Here is a 14,573-nt window from a genome sequence, read left to right on the forward strand (position 1 = left end):
TCCCCCCCCCCCCCCCCCCCCGTCGTCGGAGATGCCCGTGTGCCCCCAACCGCTCTTTCAGCTTTGACACTACGTTGCTTTGGGGTGCAGGGCTGGGGATCCCCACTGGCCCCCCTCCAGGCCTGGTTGGGGGCTCTCGGGGTACAGGGCCGTTATTTAAGAAAGCCTGGGCCCCTGGCTTCAGCTCACAGTCCTCTCCAAGTGCAGTTTTGGGGAGTTTTCAGAATGACCCATCTTACGTAGTTGATGATTTAAAGCCACAAGCTGTCGCTGGAGATTCCCTGTGCATTTTTTTACCTCATTCTTGCATTAGGTGATGTGACGGTTCAGAAACGTCCTTGCTGGGAGTCTGAGCTCTGCAGCCCTGCAGCTCCAGGCCACGGTGGGCACAGCTAGTAGAGACTACTCTGTCCTCCCCCCAACTTTGTGACCTGGTATAGAAATCACTGCAGCCCAGTGCCTTTGGGGCCATTGCTGCGCCCACGTCTAAAAACTGTATTGCTGCTTCAGGGGTTAACAGTCTTGATATGGAGTCTTCCTAGTCCGAGACCAATGCAAGCATCTCATGATCTCTGTCATTTTGCTGAGTCAGCTCAAATAATCCCCCCCCCCCCGCCTCCCCACCCTGCCTCCCCACTGCTCTGTGACCCCGGAGCCTTCCTGGAGGGGGGTATTAACGGACAGATCTGGGGCTGCGGTGGGATGCCAGTGTCTGAGAACCGGTGGACAGCTTCACATACTTCCTCCAGGAGCAGATCCGAGGCCCAGGATACTTGTGAATTAGCGGTGATTAACTGTCTTTGGCCTCAGGGTCAACGTTTTCCAAAATTCAATTTCGAGCTCTTAAATTAATGCTCTTTCTTTCTTAAGAAAAAAAAAATCTTTACTAGCTGAAGTTTCAGCCTCTGAATTAGATATTTCTGGTTTTCTTTACCCTGTGGCAGTCAAAAGTCTATTTTAAAAGGGTATAGGAACAGAATGGGGGGGTGGGGGGAGAAAGACCTAATTCCTGAAATGCTTTATGAACACTGGGTCCTATGTCATCCCACTGAACCTGGCCTTGAGAATTTCAGGCGGTTATGATAAATGCTTTACGTTACAGTTTCACTTTGGGGGCACGAACCGGCGATAGCGCTCGGCCTCCTTCCGTGTCTCCTGTGCCGTCGGGTTAATTGCCGGTAGCACCTGTTGGGGCAAGTCTGTGCCAGATTGGCGGCCACGCTTTTCTTGGAGAGGACTGTGGTGTGTAAACGGAAGAGGATGTGCTCATCAGGACAGAGCCTCCTGGTAGAAAAGGGTCCGGGTTGAAAGCAAAGCAGATGCACAGGCCAGTCCCAGTCTGTCCACTGGGGTTCAAGGGCGGGAACGCCATGCAGGGGCGGGACTCAGTTTCCCTGTTCCTGTCAGTGTTGCAAAGCTGTCTTGCGTTACAGCTGTTTTGCATTCCAGTGGGGGGGGGTGGTCAGAAATCAGATCAGAAAAGCAAGTTAAGAATTACCAGTTATGGGATGTGTCTTGTATTTTCTAAACGACTCCTTAGAGGGTCCGTCATGTCCCCCTCTGCAGCGGTGGTCCCTGACCTTGAGTGGAAGGGCTGTTTGCGAACAGGCCTTCAGAACTGTTCCCGGGACCAGCCCAGCGGTTCCACGGACGCAGCCAGCTTCGGCTGGAAATGCGAGATGGGGAGCCGGAGTAGCCAGCAGGATGAGCGCCAGCGACAATGGGGCAGGGGGGCAGCTTCTCTTCTGATTAGCAAAAAACAATGATCTTAGCCCATAAGATTGCCTGGCAGTTTTTAAACAAAAAGGCTTTGGGACAAGTGACTAGACTGTCTGGGGACTTCGTTTTTTAGTTGCTCACAGCACGTAACTTTTTATTTCAGGAGCTGGTTTCGCATCAAGGATGAAACTACCCATGAAGTCGCACTAATCTTGCATCTCCGGTCTTTCTTTCTAACCTGTGGAGAAGCGCACTCCCACCCCATCCTACTGGCACCTGTTGACAGCCCTTTGTGGTGGATAAGACCTCACTTCCCTCGCCGAGAAGACAGAAGGCCGAGGTCAGAGCGAGGCCGGGGAAGAGACACGTGCGCTGCCTCCGTGTGAGCCCGGTGCCCATGGCCCGGGAGTGGGCCCGGACCCACCGCCGCCCCCGCAGCTGCGAAGACCAAGGCCAGGATGAGTGACCTGCCCGGCGCCCCCCGCTCGCCCGACACCAGATTCTGAGCCGGCCCTCTGGACTCTAGCCCGGTGTGCTGTTTCTCCGTGGCCACGTGCGCCGACAGGGTTCCAGTCCCCCTCCTTCCTCCCAGGATGTGAAACGGGCAGAAAAATAAAGCATCGCCTTTCCGCACGTCCCTCCCCGTCTGCTAGAATGTTTCTCATGAACGCCCCTCCTGTGGTTGCTCTCCAGTCCAAATGGGAGGCCTTCGGCACGCCGGGCTTTAGGTTTCCCGGGTGCTTCTCAGAGCCACACGAGGGCGACTCGGGGGCTCCGGTGAGGGCCCAGGTGCAGATGGTCATCAGCGCGCTGAGGGGCGACGAGGCTGCTCTGGGCATGAGCGATGAGCTTGCCCTGCAGAGGAGCCAGAGGCCGGAGAAAGGCCGGGGCGCCAGGCTGGCCGCCTGCGCACTTGCCGCAGATTTCGTCCCCTCCAGGAAGGAGGACGCTGCAGACTTTGGGCCCCTGGGGCTGGATTCAGACAGTGACGATTCTGTGGACCGGGACATTGAAGAGGCGATCCAGGAGTACCTCAAGGCCAAGAGCGGGGCCACCCGGCCGCCCGGGGCCGCGGAGGGGGGCCAGCGGTGCAGACCAGAGGCTCCTCGGAGCGGCACCCCGACTGCCCCGTGTCCCCCGAGGCTCACACTGAGCTCAAGGGGCAGTCGCGTGCAGGCCGGTCAGGCCCAGGGCTCCGCCTCCCCGGTGAGCGTCAGCAGTGATGACTCCTTCGAGCAGAGCATCCGGGCCGAGATAGAGCAGTTTCTGAACGAGAAGAGACAGCATGAGACCCCGAGAGGTGACGAATCCGTGGACACAAAGCCAGACCCCAGCGATAATTCCGCCAGGTCGGCCTTCAGATCCTGCAAAGAGCAGCCGGTCAAGGCGCATCCTCGGCAGGATGTGACCGGAGCCTGCAGGGATTTTGTCTTCCGGAAACCCCCCAGGCTGTCAAAGGTGAGCACGCGGCCCCGAGGCCTCCGGTCTAAGGCTGCTGCAGAGCTGGAGCGCCCGGATGGTGTGAAGTCAGCCGCCTCCAGCCGGCCGGCAGAAGCAGCCCAGAATAAAGGGGCCATCAGGAGGAGAGCCGGCCGAGGAAGGAGGCTGAAGCGAGCCAAGAGCGCAGCCCTGGTGCCCGAGGCGTCCGGCTCCAGCAGTGACGACGGCATTGAGGAGGCCATCCAGCTCTACCAGCTGGAGAAGAGGAAGGAGGCGAGCGGAGACCCACCGCCAAGAGGGCCCTGCGCCGAGGGGAAGGGGCCCGAGCCCCCCGCCCGCAGCACAGGCCACTCCGCTAAAGCTGCCTTGCCCGAAACCCCCCGGAGAACACCAAGCAGAAAGAAGCCGGCGGCCCCAAAAGCTGTGGACCTCGGCCCAGGCGGCCCTGACCCTGACTCCCCCTCCAAGCCTCCCAGGGAACCCAGGGGCGCCAAAGACGCGCTTGTGGAGCGGCCGCCGTGCCGGGCGGAAACGGCCACCGAGCTGATGTGCGCGGAAGCAATCCTGGACATTTCCAAGACGATCCTGCCAGCCCCCGGGGGGGGCAGCAAGAGCCCACCGCCTGCCAGCCCGCCCTCCTGCCCCCTAGCCCTGCCTGCCCGCTCCGACGGGGACAGCAGCTCTGTGGACAGCAATGACAGCATCGAGCAGGAGATCCGGACATTCCTGGCGCTGAAGGCTCAGTCGGAGGGGTGGCTGGCCACAGCGGAGAGCCGCCCACAGTCTACACAGAGCCCACCGCCGTCGCCTGGCCCAGGGGCCCCTGTCTCCAAATCGCTGGGCCTGTCGCTGAGCTGCAGGAGGAAACGCAGAGGGGGCAGCAGCGCCGTGCGGCCGTCCACGCCCAAGAGAACACGAGAGCTGGTGCAGGAGGGTGGCCCGGCCGCAGACCATGGCCCCGGGGACATGCAGCCCGGCCAGGCCCCCAGGACAGAGGGCGAGGCCAGGGGCCAGCCCCTCTCCTCCAGGCCGCTTGAGCTGGGCGGCCAGCACGGTGGCCCCGATGCGAGGGGCGGCGCGTGGCCCAGCCGTGGGAAGGCGGCCGCGGTGAGGACCGCCGGTGGGAAGGGCAGCTCGGAGGACAAGAGCAGCTCGCTGGACAGTGACGAGGACCTGGACGCCGCCATCAAGGACCTGCTTCGGTCCCGGCGCAGGCTCAAGAGGAGGTGGAAGGACCCCAGGGTCACATGCAAGAGGAAGGTCAGGTTCAGCACCACCGAGACCCAGTTCTTGGATAAACTAGGTGGCCTCCAGAAGGACTGGAAGGACACAAGCCCTCATCTGTTGAAGAGTTGCCTCTCCAAGTCCAAGACGGACAGCAGGGAGAACCTGGTGAAAAAACCTTTGAGCGTCTTCTGCAGAGAAGCGGGGCGAGCGCGGGCAGACGGCACGGGCCCCGCGGAGGCACCCCTGGTTCTCGAGCTAAGGGGAAAAGCCTCCGAAGGGAACTCCTGCTGTGGGGACACAGAAGCCTGTGACCTTGAAGGCGCAGCAGGCCCCAGCCCTGGGCCCCCGCCTGAGGACAGCAGCTCCGTGGACAGTGACGACAGCATCGAGCTGGAGATTAGAAAGTTTTTGGCTGAAAAGGCCAAGGAGTCTGGGAACAGTTCAGAAGCCCCGGGCGGGGGCCCCACTGCCCCGGGGACACGGAGCATGCCCAGGCCTGAGCTGCCATGCCGGAAGGGGCCTGTACCCGCCCTGGCCCTTCAGCCTGACGTGTGTGCACGGAGCCAGCGGGGCAGGGGGGACCCGCAGCCAGCCGGGGGCCCTGGGGGCACAGGGAGGGCCTTCCTTCCCGGCGGGAGGAGTGGCCCCCATGTGGAGCAGGCCTGCCTCCCTGGGGCCCTGGCCAGGCACACAGGCATGGCCGGGGCCCTGTCCGCCAAAGGGTCAGCTGCAGATCGGAGACACATTTGTCCTCACAGAGAGCAGAGCCCTCGAGGGGCCGAGCGTGCCAGAGACCATGCTCTTGGCCCGCTGCCCGCTCGTGTTGAAGCTGGCGTCCGGACAGAGAGCCCCAGCGTGGCCTCTGCTGTGCCCCCACAGGGCCTGAACCCGCGGACTCGGAAGCCGGGAGCCGACAGGCTGGGGGGCCCCCAGGCCAGTCTCTCCCTCCCGTGGGCCGACTTCGCTCACCAGAGTCGGCTACAGAGTGCATGGGCACTGAGCCCAGAAGGCAGAGAAGCTGTGTGGAGAGGGGGCCTTGGGGGCCCAAGAGACCAGGGCTCAGAGGGCCAGGACCCCAAGAAAGGCCTGCCCTTCGCAGGCTTCTCCTCACTGCTGTCCACACAGTTGTTCCACTTTGGAAAGAGCGTGCCCTGGGGGGGCAGGCAGGCCGGTGTCTTCAGCCCGCCCCTCAGTCTGCCCCTGCAGGGCCCGGCCTTCTCGGCCTTCAGAGAGACGCCGACGGGCCACAGCCCCGTGTTTGGAAGCTCGCACCTGCTCCCGAAGAAGGAAGGTGGACGCTGGCCCAGCCGGAAGTCCCCAGCGGCGTGCACCCTGCACGCCAGGAGGAACTCAGGCTCTGAGGACGACGTTGTAGACCTGAGGTACAGGCGCAGGGCCATCGGTGGAGAGGACGAGACCCAGGAGGCCTCGGGCAGTGACTCGAGCGAGCTCAGTGACACGTCCGTGGAAGAGAGCAGCGGCCCGGTGGCCAAGGGCAAGGCCCTCCAGCCCTGAGGACACTGGCTCTGTCCTTGAGGGCGGCCTGTGTGCACGCCGCTGCCAGCCTGGAACAGAGACCGGAAGCCCCTCAGCGCGGCCCTGTGCCTGCGTGCACCAGCGGGGAGCGGTGGTGGTATTTCACAGGTGTGTCCCGGAAGATAGGATTTTTGTAGCATTTTTGTAAATTATTTAAAGCGCTGTAAAAAATATTTTTGGAAAATACTGTTGTTCGATTTCGTAGGGCATTCCTAACTGCAGCTCTCTGTGGTCTGCGTGTGGTCTTGGGGTCGCGGGCCCTTGGCTCAGCCGTCGGACCAGGGCTCTGGTGACCCTGACCGTCAGTCCGCCGTGGCTGGCAGAGCAGCAGTGGATGCCCGCCCTGAGCGTCACAGAAACGGCCCCAGGGCCTCAGGAAGCTCCCGGACACCGAGACACAAAGGCCCCTGGTCCCCCAAGGCCAGGGCGAGTCCTCTGAACGCTGCGGTTGCAGCCTCCATGGGAGAACTTTTCAAAGCACAAAGGCGAGCAGACGGACCAGCCGTCCCCTGTTGCATGTGGACATGGCCCTCGGCGCCACGCCCGAGCCTGTGTTGTTCCACGTCCAGCCCCGTTCCGTCCCTGTGTGTTCCAATGCCCAATAAAGCCCTTTTTCTATGAGAACCCTGTTCTGCGTCGTGAGTCACGGTTCCGGAAGGTGCCACCACATGTGTGTAACGAGTGTCCTTCTCTGGATTGGCATGAGGGAACACACAAGGCCAGGGCGCTGTCCTTGCTCGGGGGCCCTGGGCAAGCCCGCACCCTCCGGGACTGGGGCCTCGGCCGGGCAGCTTCCGAGGGCCTGGCTCCCCGAGGCGTGGCTGTGGGCAGGGCCCCAGGCCTCAGGTGGCTTTGAACTGAGCCACAAGCCACAAGCCACGGCTGTGCAGAGGAGGGAAGAGTGTGGCTTTCCGGTGCCTTCTGCTCCGGCGCTGCCAGGGAGATGGGGGGGAGGGGAGCTGTCATGTGGGGTGGACACGCAGCCATCACGACATTGATGTCCGGCAGACTTCTGTCCGTGGCCCCGAGGTTCACAACTCTCCGTGGCAGGCCCCTGCGACGGGCCTGGAGCCAGGCTCACTGCGCAGCTGAGTGGAGAATTCAGACTTGCCGGAGAAGGCTCTGCAGGCCGTGTACCCTGGGGCCCAGCGGCGGCCCCCTCTGCACCGCGGGCCGGGGAGCACCAGCGTGCGCTCACAGCCCCCCCCCTCCCCCCCGCCCGGCGCCTGCAGGGCTACACCTGCCAGCTCCCTGGCCGGCTCCGCTCCCTTCGGTGCTCCCAATCCGTGCGATCCACGCTTTAACTTTTAATTTTTAAGAAGTGCTTTTAACACTTGCAAACGAAAATCAGCTTGTTTTGTATATAAGAACGGGAATTTTTTTTAATACAAATAAATGAAGCACTGCTCGTGAATCCTGTTCAAGCAACTCGCCTTCCCTGGAGTGGCCTCTGTGGGGCAGGATGGGGACCGGAGGACCCACGGTCACTCAGCCCTGAGCACCCGTTGCCCCCGGCCGCTCACCGCCTGTCCTGCTCCACACATGCCTCCTTCCTGCCTCCCTGGTTCCCGAGGCCTCGGCGACGCTGACCCCCACTCTGCATGGGACACCGCTGCTCACACACACCAGGCACAAGCCACCCCAGGGACCCCACACCCTAGGTCAGCTCTGGCACGCTGGGGCCCAGGCCAGAGGTTCCCCGGTACCCTCTCTGGGAAGGGGCCCGTGGTGGGGTGAGTGAGCGGGACCTGACACCGCAGCCGCGAATAGCAGTGCCCTGGGAGCCGTGTGCACCCACCTGTGCAGGCGCGGGGACCTGGTGTGCCCAAATCAAGCCTCACTTCCCAGAGAAGGCGGGGTCTGTGCGCCTGGGGCCAAAGGCTCATTCAGTTAATGCAAAGAAGGAGAGAGGCTTGATTTTAAGCGGTGTCTAGTGCTCCAGGGTACTTTCTGGAAAGAAAGGGCCCAGTTGGAAGAGAGAGGGTGAAAGGAGAGGGAGGGTCCTGGGGATCAACCGTGAGGCCCACCACCCACGTCCCCTGGAGACGGAAGGTCTTCTGCAGACCAGGCTCTCCTTCCCTTCACGCCTCAGCATCTGAAGCCTCGGCTGTTCCCAGAGCGGAGACACTCCCCTCGGGAAACCAGGCCCCGACTTTAAGTTCTAGCACCTTGTCTGCTCATAGGAAACCGTGGAAAGTTATTGCCACCTCGATGCCCGCCCCCATCGCCCTCAGAATTAATTTCAGGGCCTGTTTAAGGGACCCAGCGTCCACCCTGCAAGCCACAACCAGTCTGCCCCAGGCGAGGCTCCGGGAACCCGGAGAGTGTGTCACTCGCAGAATCTCTGGGGTTTCTGCCGGTCTGTGCTCCGGCCCCGCGGTCCCCCCAGCATGGACGCGCTCCCTGTGTTTGAGACCACGCGCCTTCCCGTGGACGAAGGGTTACGAATGTGGAAACGCGTGTTCCGTGCAGGACGCTGCGCCCGTCACCCCGCCCAGCAGCAAACCGAGCGGGGCCCGGCGAAGGCCCATGCGTGCGTTTCTGTGTTTCTCTGGGTTGCTTTTTGTGGCGGAAGGGAACAGCCCCACTCGACCAGGCCTCCTCGTGGGTGAAGACGGGCTCTCCTGATGTCGCAGTCTGGAAATGCTATGCTCCCTCTCCCCCTGCTCAGAGTGAGGACTTTGGGACGAGTCAGGATCATGGCCAGGGAGTGGTGGGGTCCTCCCGCCACGCAGCCCCCCCCCCGCAGGCGTCCCCACAGCCTTCCGGGGGACCAGCCCTCTAAAACCGCTTCTCTCTGCTCAAACGTGAAGATTCCTGGTGGAAGACGTGCCAAAAGGGACGTTTACAGGCACCGGAGTTCCTGCATGACTTGCGTGCAGGGTCGGGGTCAGGGCTGCGGGGCCCCTTGCCGGCGGCCGCCCCTCCGGTGCACCCAGGGCGGGCTCCATCCTAGGGCGGGCCTGGGACTTACTGCAGGTTAGTGATGGCGAGGTCCTCGGGGCACCCAGTCAGCAGACAGAAGCGCACCAGAACAGGGGCGCTGGGAGCCTGAGCTCAGACGCTCCCGGCCTTCCGGGAAGACGGGCATCTATGTTCTAGCAAAGTCGTTTCTGGTTTGCATTTTCCCAGACATTTATTCTACTTAGAACGCAGGTAGAGTCTAGCTTTACCGCACTAGCAGCTCCGACAGAGAGAGCAGTCTATCCGCTGCGACGCATCAACGCCCCCAGCACCTGCTGGGACCCCCAGGCCCAGGCCGGCTGGCACGGTTGGTCTGGCCATGTCGGCTCGTGCGGCACCCCCAGCCGGCCACACGGGGTGGCCTCTCTGAGCATGGCACTCACCAGCTCCCACCGCGGTGAAAAACGGTCAATTTGCCCAATAACCTTGTCCTTCCCCGGAGTCCCCAACCTGCTTTTCATGGCTAGAGGGAGGAATTCATTCTTTTTGTGAGTTTAGAAATTTGGGGAAAAGGCATTCTTTTTCTTGTGTTTATTTCAACAGACGTTAAACACAGAAGTGTTCTCGGGACTTGATATTTTTAGCAAAGGGCAGTAACAACTAATTTTGGTCTGATGCCCAGAGAGCCCCCTGGTTTTGGGACTAAGAAAGATAAGGCCTAGCTCCTGGGTTCAGGCTCGGCTTTGCATCTTTTTATTAAGAATATTGATTTTTGGGGGGCATCTGGGGGGCTCAGTCGGTTAAGCGTCCGACTTCGGCTCAGGTCATGATCTCACGGTTCGTGGGTTGGAGCCCCGCATCAGGCTCTGTGCTGACAGCTAGCTCACAGCCTGGAGCCTGCTTCCGGTTCTGTGTCTCCCTCTCTCTCTGACCCTCCCCTGCTCACACTGTCTCTGTCTCTGTCTCTCTCTCTCTCTCAAAAAACAATAAATTAAAAACATTAAAAAAATTTTTTTAAATATATTGATTTTTCTCTGGAAACCATTTCCATTCCAAATAGGGCATTAAGAATGTTGCCAAAATGTTTACGTTTGTGTATTAATAATAAGGAGGTTTTAATGACGAATAACCAGTCCTGCCTTTCCTTCCTCCCCACTCTGGGGGGGCCATCATTTTTGTAAAGGAGGCAGCATCAGTGGACCGTGACCGTGACTTCGGCCTCGAGCCAGTGCCTTCCGGGTGTCCCGAGATGGCACGTCCTGCCCTCACACGGGAAGCGGGGGAGCTGGTCTGCAAGACACACACTTGACCCAGGAAAGTTCTCATTGAAGGCCGCTGTGCCCTAGCAAACATCAGTCGATCAAGGACTACAGAGAAATCAAAGTGCACATAATGTCATTACTACTCCTAGAAAATGTGTCATCCTCTGCCTGCCGGGTTTTTTTAAAACATTTTACTGAATATTGGAAACGGACACAAAAGGGAAAGTCCCATGGACACATCACCCCCCTCCAACTGCGTGAGGCACCGGCCAGGCCCCGTTCCCTGATCTGGCCTCCCAGCCCGGCCCCTGCAGGACCTTCCCGGGGACGCCAGGCCGGCCAGCGTGCCCCAGGGACAGGGGCTGCTTCCCGCTCTTCCCGGCTCGGCCCGGTCCCGCCCCAGGCACGGCGTCCCACGACCCACGTCCTGATTCCCGCCAGGGCGCTTCAGAACAGGAACCCGGGATCTGTCTGGGGTATCAAACGGCTCCCATAAAGACACGGGGGACAGGGGAGGGGTGGGCCTTCCGAGTGTCAGGCCAAGACTTGGCCCCCAGGCCCTGTCCCCGCATTACAGACGGGTCGGAAGTTCAGGATGCAGGAGCGTCTTTAATGGAAAGTCGAGTCATTAGCATCTTTCCCGTGGCAGAAGGAAAACAGCACGTAGCACATTTGCGCGTCCGCATGTTTTTGCAAAATAAAGACATGACATTTTCGAGGGAAGCAGGCGGGCACGGGAGCCGGGATGACGCCTCGGCCGGCGCCGCTGGCCCCGGAGCCCTGACCGCTCAGTCGCAGATGGAGGGCTTGTTGACGTTGTAGCTGGGGTGGAAGTCCAGCCGGTCGCAGGCGGTGATGCAGTTGTCGGGACCCGTCACAACGCTCTTCTCCAGACAGACGTTGAGAGTATTGTTCCGGAACCTTCCAGCCGCTGCAAGTTGTCTGGAAAATTTATCCGAATTTGGATAAAATACTTTCTGGAAGTGAAAAGGGGCACAATGACTAATGGGTGTCAGCCAGTCATCAGTTCTGGAGGAAAAATAAGAATTTATAAGAAAACGTCGTCTCCGCTCCTAGGAAGCAGAGACGTCAGGGTGGGCAGGATGGCCCAGGCCATCCAATTCACTTTTTTTTTTAATTGATTTATTTTGAGAGAAAGAGAGAGATACAGGCTCAAGTGGGGCAGAGGTGGGGGGATCCCAAGCAGGCTCTGTGCTGTCAGCACAGAGCCTGACATGAGGCTCCATCCCATGAACCAGGAGAGCATGACCTGAGCCGAAATCAAGAGTTGGACACTTAACTGACTGAGCCCCCCCCAGGAACCCCCAGCCCCCCCCAATTTATACCTGATATCTGGGAACAGTTATCAATAGCGCCTCCGCTCGCTGTACATGGACTGAAGGAGGCTTACAGGCCACCTGGGTGTCACACTGCCGCACCTGGCCCCGAGCGTCCCCAGCTCTGCTCGGACCAACCTGCCACTAGACACACACCTGGGTCTCTCTGAACGTCAGATTCCTCTTCTGTAGAGAGAGGCAACCTCGGCACCCATGGCTGTCAGCCTTGACCGTGTATGCAAATCCCCTGCAGAGCTGTGACAGGCTCCTGGTGCCCGCGCCCCACCAGCGCAGGGGTGCGGGAGGCACCGCCCTAGTGAGCTGAGGGTAGGGGGAGGCACACACACAGCCAAGCCTGCGTACGCGTGCAGGGCCTGGGTGGGTAGTCCAGCAGCCTGGCGGCATCCGGTGGCCCCGGGAGGCCCGGGCTGGACCTCTGCCACACCACTCACCCTGGACATGTGAGCCTCCTGTCGACCTCACTGACTAATAGCTTCAGTGCATGTTTTTAACAGACTGTCTCTTCCTAGGGCGGTCCGTGGGCTACAGAGAAACTGAGTGTGGCACACGGAGTTCCCACATACCCCTCACCACCCCCCCAGGGCACAGACGGCCGCCCCTGAGCAATCCTGTGCCACATTCTTGCAGCTGAGCCGACGCCCGGGCGTCCACACATTATAGTAACTGAAGCATTCAGTTCATCAGGGTTCCCTTTTTGCGTTGTATGGGTCAGTGGTTTTGACAAATGTATGACTGTTACAGTATCGCAGAGAACAGTTTCCTCAGGGTATCCTTTTTTTTTCAATATTTATTTACATTTTAGGGGGGTCAGGGGAAGAGAGAGAGGGAGACACAGAATCCCAAGGGCTGTCAGCACAGAGTCCGACGTGGGGCTCGAACCCACGAATCGGAAGATCATGACCTGAGCCGAAGTTGGACAGTTAACCGACTGAGTCACCCAGGCGCCCCTCTGGAAACTTTTCTGACAAATAATCTCGCAAGAGTTCTATCCCCCATGTAAAACGGGTAAATAAGCAATTTAGCCAGATCTTTTAAAACGATGACTATTTTGAAGGGAAAATCCATATTGTCAACCCAGAAAGTGTGGCCGTGCTGGCCTGCGTGTCCGGGGGATGCTCACGCCGGCCCATCTGGCCCCTCCCCTGGGCCCAGGAGGGACTTCACAGGAGTTTCAGAAGGCAGTTCTAGACCTCCAGATGAAGAGGCCAATCTCAAAAGGGGGGTAGGGGTTCCCCAAAAGTACAGAGATCCCCAGATCCACCGATATGCCTTGACCTGTTGCAGCCTGTGATTTTGCCCTCTAAAGGCCACAAGTTAATTGAAATCAGGTATTATTATAAAAAGAAAGCAGATGATCACTTATTTGCCTCCAAACTCACTGCCCGAAGGCGCCAGAGGGGATAGCGTCCGTGTGAGACAAAGCCAGTCTTCCTGCGCCTTTTCAGCCTTAAAACACTCCATCGCTAAATGCACTTGGACATTCATTTCTACGCTGCCCTGTTTCAAAAGGACTTGAGGTGCCCCCTCCCCCTTTGTGATGTTGGAACTTTGGGCCCCTCCGTGCCACCCGCGCCCATGACGTGTTGCCCCTTTTGAGAAATCCCGGGTGGTGGCCTCCTCCCAGAGGGGCTCCCCGACACACACGTGCTTCCCGCTTACCGGCATCTCGTGCACGGTGGGGGCCCTGCTCCCGTAAGTTTGGTTACTGGTCCTGTACATGGAGACGGCCTCCTTGGTCCTGCCAGATGAGAAACACACTCTATTCTCCCTTCATTTACTCTTAATTCTGCCCAAGCCACAGCCTCAAAATATCTGGTTGAGGGAGCTCTGTTGGGAATGCCCCAGGCCGGCAACGCGGCGCTGAGCGTGGGCTCCCGTGGGGCACAGGTTCAGCCTCCCTGCCTCTGCTGCTCCTCCTCAAGGTGCCAAAGCCCTAAAGGGGGCTGGCCAAAGCAGCGCTCAGCCCTAGCAGGGCCTTGGCACCTGCTGTCACTTCCTGGGGAGGCGGGGCCCCCCACGCCTGAGCCTCGGGGAGAAAACATGCCTGCCTTCTCTGAGGCTGACCCAGAGTTTAACTGAGTGACTGTGGTTCAGACATCAGCTCTGCCTTCTGCCTCCTACACCCCAGGTGTCCGTCCTGGGACAGAATACGAACAGCCCCCAGTCCACGGGATTGCAGGGGAGACTAGGTGAGGGAGCGCAGGGCGTCACCAGCTCCCAGGGGTAGCAGTGAACAGCTCAGGGGTGCAGGTAGAGGCTCCTCCCGGCCTAGAGACACAGGACTTATCCCCGCCACCCCAACCCCCATGCACGGACTGGAGGCGCCTCGACTGTGCTTTCGGAGCACGTTCTCGCTCATTTGGTGGTAACAGCTGACCACCCTGCTGACTTGGGGCGGGGGCCGGTGGGGACTCAGGCGTGAGGGCCTAGTGGCAGGCACCCAGCCCCAGGACGTGCCAGGTGACCCCTGATTCGGTCCTCACCCGTAGCCCCGAAACCACGCCGGGTTGTTGAACCTGACCGGCAGGTCCCCATCTATGCGGTAGTAGTCGCTGGTTCTCTGCGGGGGGGCGGGGCCCGGGGGCTCCGGGGCCGGGGGCTCCGCGGCCTCCGTGCACTCTAGAGAGTTCCTTTGGGCCATGGGCCTGACCTCCCGAGAGCGCGGGCTTCGGCGCGGCGTCCCGTTGTCCGGCAACGGCCTGGTCACCTGACTGGGCGGCAGGGCCTTAAAGGCGCCGCGCCCACGGCCTTCCCGGCCTGTCTGCAGGGGGACCCCAGGTCTTGGCCTTCACTCGCAGAAGGCCCACTTCCAGCTCTACACGCCGCTTTATCGCGTGCCTGGGTGTCCCCGGTCCCGGACGTCATGACCCCCGCCCCAGCCCCGTACCCGAATCTAAATATAGACTCCAGATGCGCCTAATCTGATGAGAGCCCCCTTGGGAGAGCGACAGGTTGTGCTGGACTGGCGGGAGGCGAGGAGGGTCCCCAAGGGGACGGCGGCTCGTGCGGGGTGAGGGGGCGAGCTGCGGGGACACGGCCGGAGGACGCGCTCCCCCACACCCCGCGCTCGCGCCGACCCCGCCCCGCCGCTCCGTCCCGGGCCCGGGGCTCAGCGCCGCGGGGCTGC

The 14,573-nt window shown here is 60.5% G+C and overlaps 3 protein-coding genes across 7 annotated transcripts in view; 2 read left to right on the forward strand and 1 right to left on the reverse strand.

Annotated features, from left to right (window-relative positions):
• PPP1R26 (protein phosphatase 1 regulatory subunit 26) overlaps positions 1-6,546 on the forward strand; it is a 7,178-nt gene extending 632 nt beyond the window's left edge. Inside the window, exons 1-2 of one of the 3 annotated variants that reach the window (XM_029920500.1) lie at positions 361-382; positions 1,883-6,546. In XM_029920500.1, the coding sequence (XP_029776360.1) occupies positions 2,374-5,901 (3,528 nt within the window). In that variant the 5' untranslated portion in view covers positions 361-382; positions 1,883-2,373 and the 3' untranslated portion in view covers positions 5,902-6,546. Of the gene's footprint in view, positions 1-360; positions 383-664; positions 787-1,882 lie in introns of those variants that run through there. The other 2 variants (XM_029920499.1, XM_029920498.1) reach the window with 2 other exon arrangements.
• Positions 6,547-10,677: 4,131 nt separating this feature from the next.
• On the reverse strand, positions 10,678-14,564 carry C13H9orf116 (chromosome 13 C9orf116 homolog). Of its 3 annotated transcripts, none has more exons than XM_029920751.1 (3): positions 13,930-14,560; positions 13,106-13,184; positions 10,678-11,030 (listed from the first exon to the last, which is right to left on the reverse strand). In XM_029920751.1, the coding sequence occupies exons 1-3, from the start codon at positions 14,085-14,087 to the stop codon at positions 10,698-10,700; spliced, it is 570 nt and encodes a 189-aa protein (XP_029776611.1). In that variant the 5' UTR covers positions 14,088-14,560; the 3' UTR covers positions 10,678-10,697. The 3 variants fall into 3 exon arrangements, with proteins under 3 accessions (XP_029776611.1, XP_029776612.1, XP_029776614.1); XM_029920752.1 differs by having other exon boundaries at positions 10,782-11,065; positions 13,930-14,562; XM_029920754.1 differs by lacking the exon at positions 10,678-11,030 and adding an exon at positions 11,435-11,746 and having other exon boundaries at positions 13,930-14,564.
• The window catches only part of MRPS2 (mitochondrial ribosomal protein S2), a 3,109-nt gene continuing 2,621 nt past the window's right edge, over positions 14,086-14,573 (forward strand). The window contains exon 1 of the mRNA XM_029921044.1: positions 14,086-14,137. Within this exon, the coding sequence (XP_029776904.1) occupies positions 14,086-14,137 (52 nt within the window). The remainder of the gene's footprint in view (positions 14,138-14,573) is intronic.

Source organism: Suricata suricatta, chromosome 13 (assembly GCF_006229205.1).
Source record: "Suricata suricatta isolate VVHF042 chromosome 13, meerkat_22Aug2017_6uvM2_HiC, whole genome shotgun sequence".
Taxonomy (NCBI): domain Eukaryota; kingdom Metazoa; phylum Chordata; class Mammalia; order Carnivora; family Herpestidae; genus Suricata; species Suricata suricatta.